The following is a 22712-nucleotide window of genomic DNA, read 5'->3' on the forward strand; positions in this document are numbered from 1 at the left end:
TCTTCTCCCAGGAGCTTGGCCGTGCTTGCTGCCCTCTGCAAAGAGGATCTAACCCACGGCCAAACGGACAACAATCCCTCAGCGTCCTCCGGACAGGATCCGACCTCTGCCACGCCGACTTCAGAAGCTGCGGGAGCGTTTAGTCCATCAAGATTTGACCTGCGACGCGATGTTGTCACCCACCTCGGCCTGGATGGTCCTGATGAGGTCTTAACCCAATGGAGCCAGTCTGGACAGCAAGGACAGCTGGGTTGGGTTCTAGTGGACGAGAAGCCACCATGAAGCCGTGGATTTGGATGGACTAAAGACTTGTACAAAAACTTTGACACTTGTTCATACACACACACTTAGCTACATGTCACATAGATTCCAAAGGGGTTGAAGAAACACTACATGTCACTGGGTCACACTGCATCTCAATTAATGCAAGGCTTTGTAAATAATGGATACCTTTTTATGTTTTTGAAGTTACCTCCTTCGAGTCCGTTTTGCTTTAATCCTCCAGTTCAACATGCCTTAAAACTGTACAGTTGGGTCCTGAACGGCGAACGGATAAAATGGAATGATGTGCTAAAGTCGGACACCACTTTGTCTGAGATATGACAACAAAATCGCATTTGTGCGGTTTTTTTCAGAACAGAACGACAAGCTTTTCTTGACCTTGATATATGTATATATCTCCCTTTGTTTGGCTGCTGGTTGGTGTTTCTTGTTTCTTTGGTTTTGGTTTTCTTTTATTGAAGAGTGGGTTTGTAGCGATAATTGCAGACTGAATTAGGACTGGAGTCTGTCCTGTTTGGAGCTGAGCTGAAAAGGCCCAATAGCACACTTTTGTTTCCGCGCAACGCAAAATGTTAAACCTTGAAGCAAACGAGATAATTCCCGAATATCAATGAACATTCTGACAGTTCCCCAGAATTTGATGCCTGAATTGGATATTTGGTTTTCATCAATTATCCACATGGTGTTTTTACTGAAAACAGTGCTGCGAAATGCTATTACATCTGCCGTGTAGCTTAAGTTTGTGTCTGATTAAATAAATACACATTTGGAAATTCATTTGCTGCATTTCAAATAAACTTAAAACAAAGAAATGTGACCGCTTCAAATTTGATTCGGTTTTCTGTAGCCTCAATAAAAACACTGTTCCAAATAATCCTAATTGAACAAAATCTAATTTATTGACTTCCCCGAGAAGTAAAATGACGCATATAAAGGGTCAGCTCGGTTCCTTTCGCTTTAGTCTTCGATTTATTTTCATTTTTTAGAAAAATGTAACTGTACAAGCCGAACTGAAGAAAGCAACCGAAAGATATGTACATATTTTTTTTGTCTGAAGAAAAAAATAAATATTAACAGCAACAGTCCTTTTCGTTGTACTTGACTGAAATCACGTCCGGTGCTACAAACACAAAGTGAATCTCGCGATACTTGTGTAACACATGGCCGCCTACGATATTTGGGTCTTCTTTAGGATGGGAAAAATTGCGCTTTGGAAGTGAAAGACGCCTTCACATAACCAGTACGAATTGCCAAAACTTCACCTCGATCCGGGAAGGATGATTTAAACCACTGTTGGTGAAACTGAAGCTTGACCGAGAAAGCCACAACTCGGGTAGGTAACTGTTAGCATTAGCTAACGCTAACATAAGTTGCACTGCTAGTATTTACATAAACGTTACCATATACTAATGTTAATATAAGGGGTAATGTTACTATTTGCATAAATGTTAACATATACTCATGTCAACATAAGGTGCAATGTTGCTAATTACATAAATGTTAACTTATACTCATGTTAACAAGGTGCAATGTTGCTAATTACATAAATGTTAACATTTACTAATGTTAATATAAGGTGCAATGTTGCTATTTACATAAATGTCAACATTCATCCATCAATTTTCTACCGCTTATTCCCTTTCGGGGTCGCGGGGGGCGCTGGCGCCTATCTCAGCTACAATCGGGCGGAAGGCAGGATACACCCTGGACAAGTCGCCACCTCATCGCAGGGCCAACACAGATAGACAGACAACATTCACACTCACATTCACACACTAGGGCCAATTTAGTGTTGCCAATCAACCTATCCCCAGGTGCATGTCTTTGGAAGTGGGAGGAAGCCGGAGTACCCGGAGGGAACCCACGCATTCACGGGGAGAACATGCAAACTCCACACAGAAAGATCCCAAGCTTGGATTTGAACCCAGGACTGCAGGAACTTCGTATTGTGAGGCAGACGCACTAACCCCTCTGCCACTGTGAAGCCCCAAAAAATGTCAACATATAGTAATGTTAATATAAAGTGCAATGTTGCTATTTACATAAACGTTAACATATACTAATGTTAATATAAGGTGAAATTTTGCTATTTACATAAACGTTAACATATACTGTTAATATAAGGTGCAATGTTGCTATTTACATAAATGTTAACATTTACTAATGTTAATATCAGGTGCAATTTTGCTATTTACATAAATGTTAACATATACTAATGTTAATTCAAGGTGCAATGTTGCTATTTACATACACGTTAGCATGTTCTTATGTTAACATAAGGTGCAGTGTTGCTATTTGCATAAACGAGCGCCTATTTTGTTGTGCCCATGTACTATACTTTTAAGCATATTTGAAAGCTAACTGTGCGACACGTTATTTATATTTGTAGCACAACTAACATAGGGAACAGCGATTGAATGGCTACAGGTGGTGTTCCATAGCTGAATGTTAACAGCGTGCATTTGTTTTGTTTGTTGAATGAGTAAGTTGTCACATTCTAATAGGACACCCCTTGACCTTTTTTCCGCAGGGTGGATGCTGTGATGTCCTCGCCCGCCAGCCTATTCAGAAATCTACACTGCAGGAAGAAGCCCGACCCCAGCTATATATCGCTGACTACCCGCCACCTGGGGGCGCACGTCGTAGGCTACCCTGAGGAACAAAAACATGGCGGACCCTGGTGTCAACTTGGACGTCAGAGTGGTGGAAGCAAATAGCGAGGACCCTCAACAGGAAATAGTGCCAGAGAACGAAGGAACTATACCTCCCGCCAAACGTGCTCGGTTGTGCGACAAGACACAGGGGCAGGATTGGATCGACTCTCCTGTGATGCATGGAGATACACCAGGACAAGTAAACATAGAGCAGGATGACCAAAGTAAATGAGCATTTATATACTTCACGATATTACTTACTTAGCCTTAAATCAGGTCACATGCTTTGCGTCGCTCAATGGTTGAGAGACAACCATAAGGGGGCATACTAGCACGGTATCGTTTAAAAACGCCAAAGCTATTGCCCAATGTTGTCCATTGATGAGGGAATTGTGTTTTTGATCCGTTGTTTGAAATCATGTTCTTAAGGAGCTCCCCTCCATGCCGATGACGAAGTGACGGTGAAGGCTTCAAGTATGGACACTCAGGAGGAGCAGTGCCCTCAAAATGGCAACCGAGACAATGATGCTCCTTCAAAAGAAGAAGAGATGCCACCAGAAGAGAAGGATGAGGTGACTGAAATGACTGATGAGGTGTCTGAAGCCCAACAGTAAGTGGAGGAATTGTAATTATAATTTTATTAGTGTCTCTCTGATGGTGTTTCTTTGCTTATAGCCTTGCCTTCGACTTCTCTCAGACTCCCCAAGTGCTGACTAGCTCCTGGAGTGAATACTCCAACTTCCCGGAGAATTACCTCAAAGGCTGCAAATGGTAATAATGTTAATACCAGTAATATTATGTACTGTTTCAATTTCTGGGCTCGGGATCTTGCTGTGTTGAGTGTGCATGTTCTCCCCGTGACTGTGTGGGTTACAGTTACAAGTAAAAGTACCACTGATAGTCATACACACTACGTGTGGTGAAATTACCCTCTTCATTTGACCTATCCCCTTGTTCCACCCTCTGGGAGGTGAGGGGAGCAGTGAGCAGCAGCGGTGGCCGTGCTCGGGAATAATTTCAGTGATTTAACCCCCAATTCCAACCCTTGATGCTGAGGGCCAAGCAGGGAGGTAATTTGTCCCATTTTTTTGTGTTTGTTATGACTGGGCCAGGGTTTGAACTCACGACCTACCAATCTCAGGGCGGACACTCTAACCATAAGGCCACTGAGCCAGTTCCCTCTGGGTACTTCCTCCCACCTCCAAAGACATGCTGGGGATATGCTGTTTGTCATCACGAAATTGGCCCTAGTTTGTGAATGATTGTCTATTTGTGTTGGCAATGCGATGAGGTAGCGGCTTGTCCAAGGTGTACGATGCATCTGGGATAGGCTCCACTCCCCCCGCCACCCCAAAAGGAACAAGTGGTAGAAAATGGATGGGTGGCTGGATATTGTACTGTGTGTGTGTGTGTGTGTGTGTGTGTGTGTGTGTGTGTGTGTGTGTGTGTGTGTGTGTGTGAGCATATTACTAACAACATGTGGTAGAAAATGGATGGGTGGCTGGATATTGTACTGTGTGTGTGTATGTGTGTGTGTGTGTTTGTGAGCGTGCGTGTGTGAGCACATTACTAACAACATGCTGTTTACTGTGTTGCCTTCTTACTTAAGGGCTCCGGATGGTTCATGCATCCTGAGCAACAGTGCAGACAATGTGCTCCGTGTATACAACCTTCCTCCTGAGACTTACACCTACAACTGGGATGTGCTGGCTGAGATGGTGAGTGGTTTTTTTTTATAGCTTACTTAGAGTGTTTGATTAGTCCTCTAGAGGCTAGAATAAGCAGCTGCAAGTCAATAAATTAGAACCTTTTTGAAAGGTTAATTCATTTCAGTACTTCAATTGGAAAAGTAAAACGCTTTTGCTCCATAGATTCACTACACAAAAGAATATATTTCACATTACTTGATTATTTTGATGATTGAAGCTTATAGCTAAAACAAATCCTAAAGTCAGTATCTCAAACTGAAAATAAGGCAATTTGTTTAATATTTTTGTGAAATTACAATAATATTCAATTTACATAAACATTGGTTCAGTAACAAATATTCAAAACACTTCTGAAAATCTAAAAATCCCCATTTGAAATGAATCCAAATCAAATGAATCAAAATAAATTCCATTGGTGCAAAACAACATAATTTCAACTTGTAACATCAATCAAGCAATCAATCAATTTTTATTTATAACGCCCTAAATCGCAAGTGTCTCAAAAGGGCTGCACAAGTCACAATGACATCCTCAGTTCGGATCCCACATCAGGGCAAGGAAAAACTCAACCCAGTGGGATGACAATGAGAAACCTTAAAGAGGACCGCAGATGTGGGTGACCCCTCCCCTCTAGGGGAGACTGGTGCAATGGACATCGAGTGGGTCTAGCATAATATTGTGAAAGTCCAGTCCATAAAGGATCTAACATAAAAGTGAGAGTCCAGTCCATAGTGGGGCCAGCAGGAGACCATCCCGAGCGGAGACAGGTCAAAAGCGCAGCAATGTCCCCAACTGATGCACAGGCGAGCGCTCATGACTTTTGAAAAGTAAGACAAAATTTTAGGTAAGAAATATTTGATCCAAAACAAAACAATAGAATGTAGTACAAACAACTACAGTAGTTTTATGAAGTAATGTAACACTAATGTACAACATTTACTTTTGTGAGTAGATTTCTACCGTATTTCTTCCCAGCTGCTTTTCCATATTGTTATGGATAAATGTCCACTGTCCATTCATCCATTTTCTACCACTTGACCCTTTTGGGGTCGCGGGGGGTGCTGCAGCCTATCTCAGCCGTTTCAATATTATTTTGGCTGATGTTAAACTCATTTTGAGCTGTTGGATTTTGATGATTTATTTCTTTAATTCAATAAATATCATCCACTTTGAGGTCTCAGTATTTTCCTTCAACTTACTTTTTTCCTTTCCCTGGTTGAAAAAAAAATGAAGTCGATCGAGGGTTGGCCCGCCAAAGCGTTTTAATTGGCCTGCAAAACATCACCAAAATAGGCTTGATAAAACCATTAAAACTAGGGTTCATCATGTGTGCAGTACTCCCGTCACCCCAGATGGGGCAAAAAAAATGAAAATACATTCCAAAAATTTTACTTTTAACAAAAACTGGACAACAAGGTATGAATGTTCTACCCCTACAAAATGCTCGATTCATTGTTTTCTGCCGGACTTTTTTAAGAGACGAACATATTGATCCAGACAAGCCACAACAATGTAAGAAATCCCAACGTGTAAGCTTCATTACGAAACTTGGTCAAACATTTTTAAGTAGATATAATTTGTGCATTAATATAAGTGGTTAGTTTTGTATAGATATTGCTGACTTTGTGATGTCTTTTGTATTCATGGTTGTGTTTTTTTTTTTTTGGCTGAGAGTAACTGGGGAGAAAAGCTCATTTAATACATGTAGTGCTAAATTTGACCGTTGATACTTCACAATGTTTGGTATATTATTGTGCAATTGCAATATGTGTAAACATTTATATTTAATTATGTGAATATATTAACACTAACCTATTTGAAATATGTAAGATTCACAATGGACATTATTTATGTGAAATACTGTGACGGACTTCCAGCCATCCTCGTTTGGGTTGTGAGGACACCTGACACAAGACGCATCGTAACAGTTTTGACCTTGATTTATTATTTTAATAAATCTGCCTTCACTTGGCCCATTGGTCGCGTCATTTTTCAGCTCTTCCGGCTTGTCTGCTGCCACTGCACGCCTTTCGGCGTCCGGGGCTTGCGTTTGCTGCGGGGTGTGTCATTGCTCTCTTGGTGTGGCTTGTCACGCTTCTCGTCTGCTGGCCGTTGTTTCCTCCTCTGTGCTGCTGCCCGGCTCGTTCCTCCCTCGCCCTTTTTGTACTCTAGCAGCAGATTGACAGACTGTGAGCAGGTGTGTAGTATACGCACGTGGCTCAGATTGCCGCTGCAGTGTCGCTCCGCGTGTGTCACGCCTCTTCTCGCCGCCGCATGCCCCGCTTCCTGGCTTCCAGGTGGGCCCGCGCTGCTGCTTTCCGCCCGTTGTCGGCCCGTCGGCTGTGTCTCTCCACAAATACACATCGGAAGTTTTCTTTTGTAATGTTTATTTTTTTATGTTTGTATTTACAGTCTTAAAACCTCCTAAATAAAGGAAAAAGTGTAAGAACTAAAACTAAGAAATGAAAATAATTTAAAAGAAGGAACATCAATTCTTTAACAAAAACTAAAGTTTATTTTTCTTCATACTGTTAACTAGCTGCACACGCTGGAAACAAGGGCAGAATAATAAATTTATTGACAGTCCAGTGTGAAATCCACTGTGTTTACTTTGCAAGTACGCAAATGCAATCTCAAAGAAATATAACCAGCGCAGGCACTTTCTGACGAAACATCCACATTTATATGTCCGTCCCCTTGAGCTCTTGGGCTCTTGAAACTGGTGCCCTCTTCATTATGTAGTTGAATAGCTCTGCCCTAGATTGCCAAGATACCTGTGGCAGTCACTCTTTCTTTGTTAGAAACAAACGGCAACAAATCTTGCATCTATTTCTGGTGTTATTAGAGACTGTACTCGTGTTTAGAGACCCTTTACTTTTGTTGCTTTCTGTCCACGACATAAAGTTAGCTGCAGAGAGCCTGACTTCACACTTGCTTTGTGTTCTTGGGAGACTTTATCTCCCTGAAAGCTGCCAGTGTCATCTTAAATCAAAGCTCACTGTCCGCAGGTATATCTTGATTACATTATAGATGAACAGTGATTTTTTTTCAGAATTTTTTCAATCGTTCACAATCTTCATGAGAGACAAAAAGAAAACATTAAAAAAAATTTTTTTGGGGCATTGTAATTTCAAAAAATTGTCTCGTTCTTGGTGGCTGACAATGCAGCTAACGTGAGCAATCTATTATGCTTCTAAATCACTTTGAAAATGCATCCAAAAGCTGCCAACAATATTCTTTTACGTTCCATAATCTGTAAAATACCCAAGCTTTAGCGCCATTGTTTTTTTAAGGGCAAACATGGAGGAACTGTTTATTTACTGTAGTGTCAGAACACATTGTCTTGCAACGGCATGCTGCAGCACTAGCCATAAGCTAGTTACAGCATGAGGTAAACTAGCTAGGACAAGAAGTAAGTTAGCTTTTTTTTTTTTTATGTGTTTCTGAATCACCTATCCGTGTCAGTGCTACAGCTGGTCACGCACTTAATCGAGCCTGAAACGGTGTTAAAGTTAAGGAAAAAAAAGTACCAATGATTGTCACCCACACACTAAATGTGGTGAAATTAACCTCTGCATTTGACCAATCCCCTTGTTCACCCCCTGGGAAGTGAGGGGAGCAGTGAGCAGCAGCGGTTGCCACGCCCAGGAATCATTTTGGTAATTCAACCCCCAATTCCAACCCTTGATGCCGACTGCCAAGTAGGGAGGTAATGGATCCCAGTTTTTATAGTCTTCGGTATGACTTGGCCAGGGTTTGAACTCATGACCTACCAGTCTCAGGGAGGACACTAACCGCTGAGCAAAAGTAAGGAGAGACATACAGGACTGTCTCAGAAAATTAGAAGATTGTCGTTTATTTTCTGTAATGCAACTAAAAACATGAAAATGTCGTACATTCAGGATTCATTACACATCAACTGAAATATTGCAAGACTTTTATTATTTTAATGTTGCTGATTAAGGCATACATTTTAAGAAAACTCAAAAATCCTATCTCAAAAAATTTGAATATTTCCTCAAGATAAGTAAAAAAAAAGCTTTATAACAGCAAAACAAAATCACACATTTGAAAATGTCAATTAATGCACTCAGTACTTGGTTGAGAATCCTTTTGCACGGATTACTGCATCAATGCAGTGTGGCATGGAGGCAATCAGCCAGTGGCATTGCTGAGGTGTTATGGATGCCCAGGATGCTTCAACAGCGGCCTTTAACTCATTTGCATAATAATAATGGATTAGATTTATATCGCGCTTTTCTATTGTTGGATACTCAAAGCGCTCACAGAGAAGTGGGAACCCATTATTCATTCACACCTGGTGGTGGTAAGCTACATCTGTAGCCACAGCTGCCCTGGGGTAGACTGACGGAAGCGTGGCTGCCAGTTTGCGCCTACGGCTCCTCCGACCACCACCAATCATTCATTCATCATTCATTCACCGGTGTGAGCGCCACCGGGGGCAAGGGTTAAGTGTCCTGCCCAAGGACACAACGGCAGCGATGTGGATGTCAATAGGTGGGAAGCGAACCTGCAACCTTCAGGTTTCTGGCACAGCCGCTCCACCCACTACGCCATGCCGCCCCATTATTGGGTTTGGTGTCTTTCAGCTTCTTCTTCACAATACCCCACAAATTCTCTATGGGGTTCAGATCAGGGGAGTTGACAGGCCAATCGAGTACAGTAATGCCATGGTCAGTACACCAGGTACTGGTGGTTGTCGCAGTGTGAGAAGATGCCAGATTATGCTGGAAAATGAAATCATCATCTTCATATTTACAATTTACTTTCCCACCACTGCAGGCAAAAGACTGAAGCTTTCTTTCAGGTAGCTTCACCTGGAAACATCAGTTAACATTTTAACTTGGTGTTTACCCATAGCACCCTCTACTGACCAAACAAGATAATGAAAATTAAATCATACAATAAAAAACATGTTACAACTTTTGCTCCAACAGTACGAGTTCATGGTCGAATCAGCAAATGAACGGAACCTTTAATTACTCTTTTATTTTGAAGTGATTTCCTAAAATCTAATAGCTTTCTGGCAATTTTTTAATGTATAGAGATGCACCTACTATTGTGGCAATTGACTGTTCTCATAAATTCCCTCTATTTCTGAATTATTGTGCCAATAGTGTCACCAAGCTTGTTGCGGATGCTCCTGTAACCCATTCTCGTTTTGTGCAGGTCTACAATATTGTCCTTTGACAGCTTTTCTTTCTTTCCCATGGTGGTAGAGAGATTTGAGTGGAAAAGAGACTCTCTATGACAAGTGTCTTTTGTCCGCATTAAAATTTGCCATCAGGGTACTTTCCTAAATGGAAATGACTCGTTTACTGGTGTGTTTAGGTCAGAATGTGTCCTGGGTGGGTTCAAATATGTATTTACCTCAATCAAATACAAATACATTTTATAACCTTTTTTCTCAATTTAGTTTTTCCATTCTCTAAGCCAGGGGCCACCAACGCAGTGCCTGCGGGCACCAGGTAGCTCGTAAGGACCAGATGAGTAGCCGCTGGCCTGTTCTAAAAATACCAATAGCAGCACTTACCAGTGAGCTGCCTCTATTTTTTAAATGTTATTTATTTACTAGAAAGCTGGTCTCGCTTTGCTCTACATTTTTTATTCTAAGAAAGGCAAAACTCAAATAGAGTTTGAAAATCCAAGAAAATATGGTCTTCACTTGTTTAAATAAATTCATTTATTTTTTTTACTTTGCTTCTTATAACTTTCAGAAAGACAATTTTAGAGAAAAAATACAACCTTAAAAATGATTTTAGGATTTTTAAACAAGTATACCTTTTTACCTTTTAAATTCCTTCTTCTTTCCTGACAATTTAAATCAATGTTCAAGTATGTTTTTCTTTTTGTTATTGTAAAGAATAATAAATACATTTTAATTTAATTTTTCATTTTAACTTCTGTTTTTTCGACGAAGAATATTTGTGAAATATTTTTTTCAAACTTATTATGATTAAAATAAAAAAAAAATATTCGGGCAAATCTAGAAAATCTGTAGAATCAAATTTAAATCTCATTTCAAAGTCTTTATAATTTCTTTTAAAAATGTTGTTCTTGAAAATCTAGAAGAAATAATGATTTGTCCTTGTTAGAAATATAGCTTGGTCCAATTTGTTATATATTATAACAAAGTGCAGATTGGATTTTAACCATTTAAAATTTGTCATCAAAATTCTAAAATTAATCTTAATCAGGAAAAATTACTAATGATGTTCCATAAATTCTTTTTCAAATTTTTTCAACAGAAATACCCTTTTTTTTTTATATATAGATTTATTTATTAAAGGTAAATTGAGCAAATTGGCTATTCCTGGCAATTTATTTAAGTATGTATCAAACTGGTACCCCTTCGCATTAATCAGTACCCAAGAAGTAGCTCTTGGTTTCAAAAAGTTTGGTGATCCCTGGTCTAAGCGTACCATAAAATGATAGACTGTTCATATCTTTCTGGTAAGTAAACCTTTCTGTAAATTGGAATGCGAATATCTACTCTTACCTTATTGGGCCTTTGGAATGTCTCTGGTGTCCTATCAGGCCATCGTTAATGTTGCAAGCTGTTGCAGCAGGAAACAAATTACTGTTGTTTACTGCTTTGTATTTATTTGACATTAGGATCCTCTAAATAGGCTAACCACAATATTAGGAACAGCTCTCAAACGTGCATTTCTGTTGTACAAAGCACAGTAAGATATTTGGTTGTCAAAGTGATATTTATTCTTTCATTAACAGAGTCCAGTGCTGAGGATGGCAGAAGGAGACACCATCTACGACTACTGCTGGTACCCCAAAATGAACTCGATGGACCCAGACTCCTGCTTGTGAGTGCTTTGTGTGGTTTTACCTCTCAAATGGTGAGACATAGTTGATGCGTTTGTGCGGAGAAAAGCTCTCAAATGGTGAGACACAGTTGATGCGTTTGTGCGGAGAAAAGCGGTTAGAGCTCATTAGGAACGTCAAAGTTTTAGCCTTTGTTTTGTCTGCCTAACTCTCCTACGGTGCTTTTTCAGCATGAGTCAGCCCGCAAATGGAGCTTTGTCTTTGTACTGAAAGAACTTTGTCGACCTTGCCGTGCTTAGACTTTTTCTTTTGTAAAGTTTTTATGACATCAGTGCATATGTAGCTGGGGGAAGGCTAAGGACATGTCTGTGAGCTCAGGTCAATTTGTCACGCACACACCACTTCCAAGACCTTCTTTAGTTACTGGACGTGGGGGTGAGTCTAGGGTTTGCTCACCCACCAAGATGGCACACAGACATATCTGTCTTAGAGATGAGGGAACTGAAAAGAAGCTGATAGGAGGTTGTCTTTATCTGCTGAGTTGTACGTACCAAGAGAGAGAAGCTCCTGCGAGGCTGCCCCAGTGGTCGCACATCTTTTAGTCCTTTTAACCTTCTTTTTTTAAATTCACAGTTGTGTACTTTTTCATCAGCTGGCTTTAGTTTGTTGCTGATACAGAGGGGATTCAAGCCTGTGTTACAGCTTTGCGATTTCGGGCCAGGTTGCGGGCATCGTTCCAGGCGAGCAATAGCAGTCCAGCGATTTATAATTGGCCGCTTGCCAGCTCTGAAATAAAGCTGCAGTGGCGTGTCAGCTAATTTTACTCGCTCTCATTGAGCGGCATTTATGTTCAGCCATTTGTTTGGCACCCCACAATTAGAATTAAATAAGCGAGGTTGACTGTCTGGGGATTTAGAATGTTAGGTTCAGGTGGATGAGCACCTGGTCACGATGAATACATGAGTGTAAGCTTTTTGTATCAATGTATATGTTTTCGATAAATACACATTTTGTAATGCTCTAATATAACAAAGTCAAGTTAAGCAGCAACCAGGAAAGGACAATATAGTGACTATACTATAACTATTGTAAAACATCCACCGTTATACTACGATAAAATAATTAAAGGTGAAACAAGTTTGTAAATATTTTATGTCGTGTAACAATAACTGACAACTAAAAATTTGACATCCACAGTCTGGCCAGCAGTAGCCGTGACAACCCGGTCCACATTTGGGATGCTTTCTACGGGGAAGTGCGAGCCAGCTTCCGGCCCTACAACCACCTGGATGAGCTGACTGCCGCCCACTCGCTCTGCTTTTCCCCCGACGGCTCGCAGCTCTATTGCGGCTTTGACAAAACTGTCCGCGTCTTCTACACGGACCGACCAGGGCGAGTCTGCGAGGAGCGGCCCACCATAGGTCAGCCAACGCCCCTCATTTAAAAATAAAACTGTTTTATTTTTGTGGCCTTGGCATATGTCTAGCAATGTGTCTTTTTTTATGCAAAAATCCAGTGTTGCAGAAAAGGTTGTTAAAACAAACAATGAATTTGCAATTTTGCATACGGCATCTGCTTGGTGTCGTTTAAGGACTTTTAAGAAGGCGTTGGCGTGCTGTGTTCAGGGGCAAAAGTGCCTTTAGAGTTAACAAGACGAATATGACGAGAATCATTTTGACAGCGTACCCTAAAACGGGCCAAGAAGAACCAACTTGTTTTGTTTTGTTTTTAGTTACGCACAACAAAAAGGGACATTTAAATGGTTTTGCATGCATATCACACAAAAAGAGGGTTTATGTTTTTCCCTCTAATGATGCGGAATCTCTTTGGTTACGGTCCGATTTTATTTTTTATGAAGTGAGCCACTGTCACTCTTATTTTTGGCTCCTTTGACTCATGATAATGATAATAAACCTCTGCTTTTCTGCCAAAACACATGCTAAAAGGCTCCTCATGGGCGGTTAGCGTAAGTCTAATTGGTAAATAGCAATAAAGCTTTGCCTGGTGTGTGAAATGTGACTTTCTCTCTGCAGTGAAGAAGCAGAGCGGCCAGAACGGCATCATCTCCTGCATCGCCTTCAGCCCCTGCCAGTCGCTTTATGCCTGTGGCTCGTACTCGCGCTGCACGGCCCTTTACTCGTGCCAAGACGGCACCATGCTGACTTTGCTGCCCGCCCACCACCATGGGGGGATAACCCACCTGCTCTTCTCGCCCGACGGCAACTATCTGTACACAGGCGGGCGCAAGGTACGTACACATGGCCAAATTCTGCAACATAATCAGGCTCACTGGCCTTTACCACATTTGTTATACTGTGGATTTACTGTAGTTTTTTGGTGGTGTTATTAATATTTGTATTGTCATGTAGCATATTAAAATTGTTGGAGTGAATCATACAAACTGAAATCCACACCAGAAACGTAAAACAAAGTAAATGGTCTAATTATATTTACATAAATTGCAAAAAGGTTTATGTTAATTAGAAGGAGGCAACAATTGGAGAGGATGTTACTTCACAAATGTCCATACATTTATACGCAATCAAAAGGGGGTGGCCTCTCATGTTTTTTTTTATTAGGACTGTCAAAGTTTACACTAAAATAACGCGTTAACTATAAATTTCAATGACGGCACACATTTTTTTAACGGGCGATTAATGCCCACGTGTCCTTTTTGACCCTAGGCCAGTGCCGTAGCGGGGGTAACTTGGATGTACATGTACTGTACTTTGTAGTGTTATTGTAAAGTTATTTTCTTTACTTTCATTTGTAGTTTAGTACCTTTTGGAAAAAACAATTGTGCTTTATTTTTAAAACATCATCTTTTATTTGTTTTTAACTTAATTTATAATAATAATAATAATAATAGATTGTATTGCCTCCACAGACCCCCGTCACATATTTTCCTGATGGAAAAAGAAAGGAATGCATGGAGTCAGGTTTTATTTTGTGCAATACCAAGAAAATGGCACTGTATTGTTGTAGTTTTGTGTTTTTATGTTAAAGAACTTTGCAAAAACAATTGCAAGAATGTTACTATAAAGGTAACTGGATATTGTTTTGATATATTTGATGATCGATCAATAAAGAGAAATAAATATGTTACATTTAAACAATACCAAAAATTGGTACCATTGAGTACCGGTATCGATTCCCAAGTACCAAGCATGATCATAACAATCCACATTTTGTGTTATTTATGCGTGAAACTGTTCTTTAAACATAGAAATGTAGCTCGTCCTCTGAATGCAAGTGATCCTAAAGCAGGAATATAAATTCTGTATTTCTACAAAATACAAAATCTGGCAAAACAAGAATACACAGTAAGCATTTTTTTTTATTGTCATTAAATCATGTTAGTCCATTTTTTAAAGTTTAAAATACATTTCATTAAAACATATTGATTGCCCGTTCGTAGTGTCAAAACTTGAAAATGATAGGTTTAGAGTACACTTAGTAATGATGGGAAATTATGTATATCTGCGATTAATTTTGAGTTAATGATGGACAATGCGATTATCGTGATTAAATATTTTAATCGTTTGATGGCCCTCTTTTTTATGTAATTTTCTATTCTTTTTATGTTGCATTTGTCCGTACATTGTATTTTGTTTGCTTTTTTTTTTCAAGTTTTTGTAGATTTTGTAGTTTGTATATATTTTTTTTCAACTTAATTTAGTTGATGAGCCGTTGACTGCAATAGTCCGTCGGCCTCTACAGCAAAACCCCTATGCGTTTTACACTGTATATAGCAAGTATGTTGTTCAACTTTAAAGGGGACCTATAGTTAATATTGTCCTTTTTTTACTTTTAATTAACGTTACATAGTTGAATACTTGTGTTAAACAATGCCATTGTTTTAAATCATAAGATTCATGCATTTTGTCGTGAGCTTGCACGCGGTCTTGGAGGCCTCTATTCACGTGGTTTTGCAGTCTGGCTACGTTGTGGCGTCACATTGTCGATGTGGACGTACTTATGTGGACATTAAGTCAAGCTCCTCTGCTTCAGACCATGAGGTAATATTTTCATCTAATCTTGGCATGCGCACAATGATGAAGACGTGCAACATGCAGTGACATATTTTTTTGGAAAAGCAACTTTTTTTTGCAGTGTCTGAATCAATTGAAGAGTGTACAGGTGTGCTTATAATGTGACCGAGTGAATCTGTATAAAGTTTATTTTCACCTTGTCTGGAAAAAGGATAGCGACGACGACTTCAAGATATATTTTGAAGAGTATACCTTTTCAGAAGATGAATTATAATACTTTTGGAGAGGGTAGGGTGTGGTTCCATTTGTAATCAGGGAACTCCTCCACAAACCTACAAACTTCACAAACAGACTCAAACAATGGGTTATAAAAGTGACTGGGGAACATAATTTACACCAAGCCAAGCATATCCAATACATATTACCTTGACTACTGTTTTTCAACCACTGTGCCAGTGGGCCGTGAAATACAGTCTGGTGTGCTGTGGGAGATTATCTAATTTCACCTGTTTGGGTTAAAAATATTTTTTGCAAACCAGTACTTATATCCTGCAAATGATGTGTTGTTGTTGAGTGTCGGTGCTGTCTAGAGCTTGGCAGAGTAACTGTGTAATGCTCTTCCATATCAGTAGGTGGTAGCCGGTAGCTAATTGCTTTGTAGATGTCGTAAACAGCGGGAGGCAGCGTGCAGGTGAAAAAGTGTCTAATGCTTAAACCAAAAATAAACAAAATGTGAGTTCACCTAAGAAAAGGCATTGAAGGTTAGGGAAGGCTATGCACAACTAAACTAAAACTGAACAGGCTACAATGTAAACAAAAACAGAATGCTGGACGACAGCAAAGACTTACTGTGGAGCAAAGATGGCGTCCACAATGTGCATCCGAACCTGACATGACAATTAATAATATCCCCAAAAAGAAAGATAAAAACAACTGAAATATTCTTGATCGCTGAAACAAAGTAGATGCAGGAAATATCGCTCAAAGGAAGACATGAATCTGCTGCAGGAAAATACCAAAAAAAAGAGAAAAAGCCACCAAAATCGGAGCGCAAGACAAGAAGTAAAACAGTGCACACAGGAAAACAGCAAAAAACTGAAAATAAGTCACGGCGTGATGTGACTGGTCGTGACAGTACACCTACTTTGAGACAAGAGCTATTGTGATGCATGGTTGGTTATGGTTTAAATTCCATCCATCCGTCCATTTTCTACTGCTTGTCCCTTTCGGAAGTCATATCCAACAATTGCGACAACGATTTTTTACTGTCAAATGAATTTCATTTTTTAATGATCTCTGCTCTTGATGTGCATTTGGATTCTTTCAATGCAAAAAATGTGCCTTGGCTCAAAAAAGGTTGAAAAACACTGACCTAGAACTAGGGGTGTAACGGTACACAAAAATTTCGGTTCAGCATGTACCTCGGTTTAGAGGTCACGGTTCGGTTCATTTTCGGTGCAGTAAGAAAACAACAAAATATAAATTTTTTGGTCATTTATTTACCAAATTTGTAAACAATGGCTTGATCATTTTAACATTGGGAACACTATAATAATTCTGCCCACGTTAATCCACATTGAGCTGCCTCAAGTTGTTGCTTAGATGAAATAAAATGACACAACTTTTCTTCTACATATAAAAAGCGCAACATTAAACAGTTTCAAGTCAACTCATCATGCTTAATTTATTACAGCATTGGGGAATTCTGTAGTTGATTTTTACTATGTAAATTTTATATTTGTATCAACATGTGATAGCAGGGACTCTGCTATTCAAAACCAGGCTGCTACATTACTAACGATTTATGTAACTATAGCTGAAAAAGTAGTACAATAGCAATAGGAGAGACTATTCATCCCTGAACACCATGGAGTTCTTGTAGGATTTATGATGCACTTACATTATTGTACACTATCAGAGACAGAAACTCTACATTTAATATAATGTCCTTTTTTGCTGATTCAACACACCTCAATCAACACTGTCCGTAACACACACACACACACACACACACACACACACACACACACACCGCAAAATGAGCTAACGTTAAGCTAAAAGCTTATTAGCCTTCACCCTAAACCAGGACTGCGAGTGAGCTGAGCTGCAGATTGTTTCTAGAGGATCAACAGGCTCATAGAAATGTTTAGAAAGTAGTTGACTTGTAAGTGTTTAGTATAGTTTGGGGAGAGTACGCTGCTCACATGCTAAACACCTATCTGCTCGATGCTGAAGCGCTGACGACATGCGCTCTGAATACGCACTGCTGATTGGCTTGTTACTGCTACGGTTGTGTGGGAGGGACAATGCAGGGTGCTGTGTACAAACAGAGACGAAGGCAGAACGGAGCAGAGCAGCTTGTTAAGACTTTAGAATAAGCAGCTACTTCATATGTTCTTGTGGAACTTGTTCACTACTCCTCCGCACCGAACCGGAACCATCGTACCGAAACAGTTCAATACAAATACACGTACCGTTACACCCCTACCTAGAACACAAGGAATTGATCATAGGTGCCATTTAGTTATAGTTTTGGAGTGCATGCTGAAGCGGAAGGGAAAACAAAAGGCCGTCTTTGACCATATGGTCATGCATGAACAACACAACAACAGAAGCAGAACCAATGTTAGTAATGTTGGTAAAAAACTATTTCAACATCAATATTGCCGATGAGTTTATTAAGTGCAACGCACATGATTGTTGACCATATTTGACAGCTGAGCAGCAACATTTTAAAGCGCCTGGAGAGCTACATGCACGCTGCCTGCTCACAATACTTCAAATGCAGCTACTGCCATCTTGTGTCACTGCTGTTAATCACAATCAGAAGTACTTTATTAATGTAAGTGTTTTTTCTTGAACTGGCACTAATCAGAGACCCGGCACGCAGAGACTTGGCAGGTAATTGAAGCATTACACCAATGTTACTCTGACAGGATCCAGAGATTCTGTGCTGGGACATTCGAGAGCCGGGTCAAGTGGTGTTCTCCCTCAAGCGGAACGTGGCGACCAATCAGCGTATTTACTTTGACCTCGATTCGTAAGTGTAAATTTCCCCACCTTGACTCCGCCCTTAAGCGCCTTCTGAGTACATTAAATGCCATCTCAGGTCGGGAAGGTACCTGCTGAGTGGGGACACAGAAGGCATTATATCAATGTGGGACACCAGCGTGACGCCGCCTAATGGCAGTGAGGAGCTACTCCAGCCTCAGCTCAGGTTCCAGGCCCATTGGGACTGCATCAACGGAGTCAGGTATTGCATCATCACAACAACAAAAGTACATTCAATCAATGTCCACACTCCTCTCGCCTCCTATCTAGCCTCCATCCCTTCATGCCGCTCCTCGCCACCTCCAGCGGTCAGCGGCAGTTCCCCTGGCCCAGTGAAAACGAGACTGACTCGTCCTCTGACGACGAGGGCCGCGACACTACCATCTCCGCCGCTACTTCACCACAGGCAAGCCGCCAAGACAACGGGCTGTGTCTGTGGTGGGCAGGGCCATGTGGCGCAGCCTCAGAGGAGCAGCGGGAGCAGAGTGTGACGGTAGCGGATGCCTAAGACGGGCAGAGGTCAGCTTTTTGTGCACAACAGCCCATGCCAATTACAAAGCGGGTAAACGTCCTTCAATAGGGATGCACATGATAACTTTTATGAAAAACAGATTATTTTTTTATTCAAGTTTTTTGTATGTATGTAAAATGCCAAACCTCTTTTTTGTTCTAAGCAGCACCTCATGTTAGTTATGTTAGAGTTTCAACACATTCTAAACCACAAGTGAACCTTCTTTATTTTTGTAAGGAAGTCCCGCTACCCTGAGAGGAACAAGTGGTAGTAAACGGTTGGATGGATGTAAGAAAATCACATACAGTATGTGTAAGCCCACAAAGTCTGTATCCACACGTACTGTACATGGCCAAGTTTTCTGTTTGTGCCCCAAATTTAGGAGTGTATCCATAAGTAAGCACACGCCCTGATTGGAAAGGCATTTTAGCTAATGAGAAGTCAGAGAAAGGTCCCTTTTTAAAGAGGCGTTTCACACATTGCCTGGCCTGCTAATGCAATAATCAAATAATAATTACAAACGGTGCACTTGCAGTATATCTGGTATCATGTGAATGTGGCCTAAAGTTAGATTTTTGACAAAGTATGAACTGTTTATCACAAAACAGCGCTGATGTTTTTAATATTTGCCAGAGGTAGTGCTGTGACAGCTCTCAAATGCATTTACAGTACATAAAAAAAAAGGCAAATCTCTTGACAAACTTGTGTCGCTCTTTATTGAAGACGTGTGTCCACCTTTGCTTGGTGAAAGCAGATGCCTGAGAGCCACATGGATGCAGGCAAAGGGACGAGGGGAGGGAGGGGTGCAATACCCATCTAGATGGAGAGCTGCACTTCTGTGGTGCCTGTTGCTTAGCGACCGTCTCCGCCTCAGAAGGGAATAGCAGGTACAAAGACAACAGGGAGAACAAAAAAATGAAGACAAAAGTGTAATAAAAGATCAACGACTGCTTGCTATGTTCTGTCTTTTCCAATGCCAAGTATTTTATTGCTCCTTTTTTTATAGAGGAAGTTCATTTTTGCCTTCACAATTTGCAACACATAAATTCTGCTCAGAATTCCCAAATTTCCTGTCTCAGTGACCTAGGGGTTCAATATGCATAATATTAGGCACAGAAGCACAATACATCCAAGACAGAGTTTTAAACAAAATCTAATAAATGTTAAAAGGACAGCTTTGCTTAATAGCTTGATATCTTAGCAAGTTTGTCTGTGACATGTTCATGTATTAAAAATAAATTAAATATACGCTTTTTTCTTGAATACCATATTTCCTTGAATTCTTGCCGGGGCACTAATTAATTTAAAACCTCTTCTCACTCCTGCGCTTACCAAAGGCATGCGGTAAAAGTAAGCATACGCTTATTATTTTAAAACCTCTTCTCACTCCGGCACTTACCGAAAGCATGCAGTAAAAAAATAAAAATTTCAGTGTGATGTAAGCTTGGACCTTCAAGCCTACTGAATAGCTCTTAATCTTCTTCCCTTTATGCGATTTCAAATTACCGGTATTGAAATCAGCCTCCTCCATTTTCAAAATGATGACAGGGAAAGTGTCTCTCGTGACGTCAAGAGTTTGACCAGGCGGTAACCCTAAGCATGCGCTAATCATTTTGTGAAGCGAGTTTGACCCAGCAGTTATTCAAGGCAGGCGCATACTATATGCCCTGCGGCAATTCAAGGAAATACGGTATGTAAAAAAAAAAAAAGCTATTATTTAACTATGTAACATTTTTTTGCGTATATTATGTCTTAATGATAGTGGCCATTATTACAGTGGGTTTTATTCAACATGTCAATAATTAATTTGTTCCTAAGTTTAAACTTGATCAAGCTGCTTAATTACTGTAGAGACACACTCATGTAGATATATTCCTGTATGCTTGCATGGACATGTAAGGGTCTGGTCAGCTGGGTTATGCCCCATCTTACCGGTGACTCCATTGGTAAGCTGTATAAAAAATGGATGCCATGTTGAATCAGGAACTTACAAATATGGTACTTTTTTTTGTGTCATTCTAAAAGACCCATCCAATATCATTCTTCAGTGTCTGGCTGAGGCCTGAAGGTTTAATTAGTTCTGAGCCCACCAGGTCAAGGCTTGCATGGAATGGAAGGGATTGACCGCTATCTTGTATTTATTTCACTTGTCAACTGCAGCACCAATAGTGCAGGTCTCTTTCACACCAAGCTTCAAACTGATGGTTCAGTCCCGTACAAGTCTACCATCTTGTCCATGAGGTCCTTTGACAACTTTTTGTATGAAAGCCTTTGTATTGCATGCCAGGTAAATGTGTTGTTATAGTGGTTAGCATATTGTGGGTCTAAATAAATGTGTGTGTGTGTGTGTGTCAGAGTCTGCTACCGACACTGATGCAGTGACACACCAGTGTGTGATCTGCACATCACAAGTTGCAACAACTCCTCACCTTTCCTTCTGTAATACTCCCACATCCCTGTGCATGTGTGTGTGTGTGTGTTGGAGTACAGCAGCATCCTCATCACTGATAAATCTCAGCTGCACATCGTTATCCTTCAGCATCAGTCTGGCCCTGAGCTTCACCATACAACACCTAGCACATACACATGTGTAATGTATTCTACTGTGAGTTTCATTCCCATCATGTGTGTTTCCCTCTGACTCTTTTGTGTTGCAGCATCCCTAGCTTGTTGTGCATGATAGTCACTCGGAGCCATCCCTGGTTTTTTTGTGTGTGTGTGTGTGAGGGGGGGGGGGGGGGGGGTGCCATTGCAGCCACCAGGGAGGCAGAGGATGTAGTCATGGAGGAGAGTTGAAGGTCGGCCCACTAAGTGAGTCCGCCGCTGCAATGATGCTGCAGTTGTAAACATCACATAGTACACACTTGGAACAATATCAAACATTTGGAACAAAAAAACATGTTTGATCTAATTGTTGGAATTATAGCGTCTACATTTTTGGGTAATCATAAAATGGAAAAACACTGAAATACAAATATCCAAATCTCGGAAAAGAAAGTAAAGGACATTTTTTTTCCACAAATATTTTATATTTGTGGAAATATTTTATATTTCTCATCAAAAGGACACAAAAACCTTATTTATTTAGATGCATATTTTTGATTCATAAACGCCAATTAGCAGTGTTTTTTATTTTGCCATTTTTTGTTTTTTGATTTGCATGTGGCACCAGCGACCCCAAAAGCGGAGAAGCGGTAGGAAATGGATGGATGGATGTTGCTGCTTATATTTCTCTGCTACGATGTATGATTGTGGGACATGTCTTTTAATACATTCGTTTGCATCACTTCAGGATTTACTTTTTCTGTGTGTCGGCCAACTTCCTTTGGCGTGCAGTACTCTAGTCCAGCCACATGATGACAGTCGAGCCCCGGATTTGCCATATATCGCCGTGTTGATTCCCCCCCCCCAAGTGAATTCATCCTAAAGACCTTGCCGGACTTTTTCCATTACCTGCTCCTTATTAGTTTATTTTTCTTTTATGTTGTCCTTTTTGACCACATTACGATGAAACTGAAACACTTCCCACAGAGTCCTACCAGGAATGAAAGTATTGGTAAGCACGACTTGTAATACTACGTAAATGCACAAGTGACGCTGGTGCTCTTCCACGACGGGTTTAAATGTTCTTCAGTCTTTTTTTCTTCCCCCCCGTTTTTATTTAAAGATAAACAATACAAAGATTTTATTACACTCCTCCGTTTTTCTTTCC

The 22712-nt window shown here is 40.4% G+C and overlaps 2 protein-coding genes across 5 annotated transcripts in view; both read left to right on the top strand.

The window, feature by feature from the left end:
• The window catches only part of LOC133560387 (GRB10-interacting GYF protein 1-like), a 28291-nt gene extending 26927 nt beyond the window's left edge, over window positions 1-1364 (top strand). For all 4 annotated transcript variants that reach the window (XM_061912847.1, XM_061912849.1, XM_061912848.1 and 1 more), the window contains one exon: window positions 12-1364. The gene's annotated coding sequence lies outside the window, so the exon portion shown is untranslated. The remainder of the gene's footprint in view (window positions 1-11) is intronic.
• A 58-nt stretch (window positions 1365-1422) lies between these two features.
• LOC133560388 (telomerase Cajal body protein 1-like) lies at window positions 1423-19701 on the top strand. Its single transcript, XM_061912851.1, has 11 exons — window positions 1423-1615; window positions 2813-3160; window positions 3366-3546; window positions 3612-3707; window positions 4546-4654; window positions 11399-11487; window positions 12644-12867; window positions 13480-13694; window positions 18375-18478; window positions 18548-18691; window positions 18760-19701. The coding sequence occupies exons 2-11, from the start codon at window positions 2950-2952 to the stop codon at window positions 18995-18997; spliced, it is 1611 nt and encodes a 536-aa protein (XP_061768835.1). The 5' UTR covers window positions 1423-1615; window positions 2813-2949; the 3' UTR covers window positions 18998-19701.
• The last annotated feature ends 3011 nt before the right edge of the window (window positions 19702-22712 follow it).

The sequence above is a fragment of the Nerophis ophidion genome, linkage group LG10, assembly GCF_033978795.1.
Source record: "Nerophis ophidion isolate RoL-2023_Sa linkage group LG10, RoL_Noph_v1.0, whole genome shotgun sequence".
NCBI classification, from domain to species: domain Eukaryota; kingdom Metazoa; phylum Chordata; class Actinopteri; order Syngnathiformes; family Syngnathidae; genus Nerophis; species Nerophis ophidion.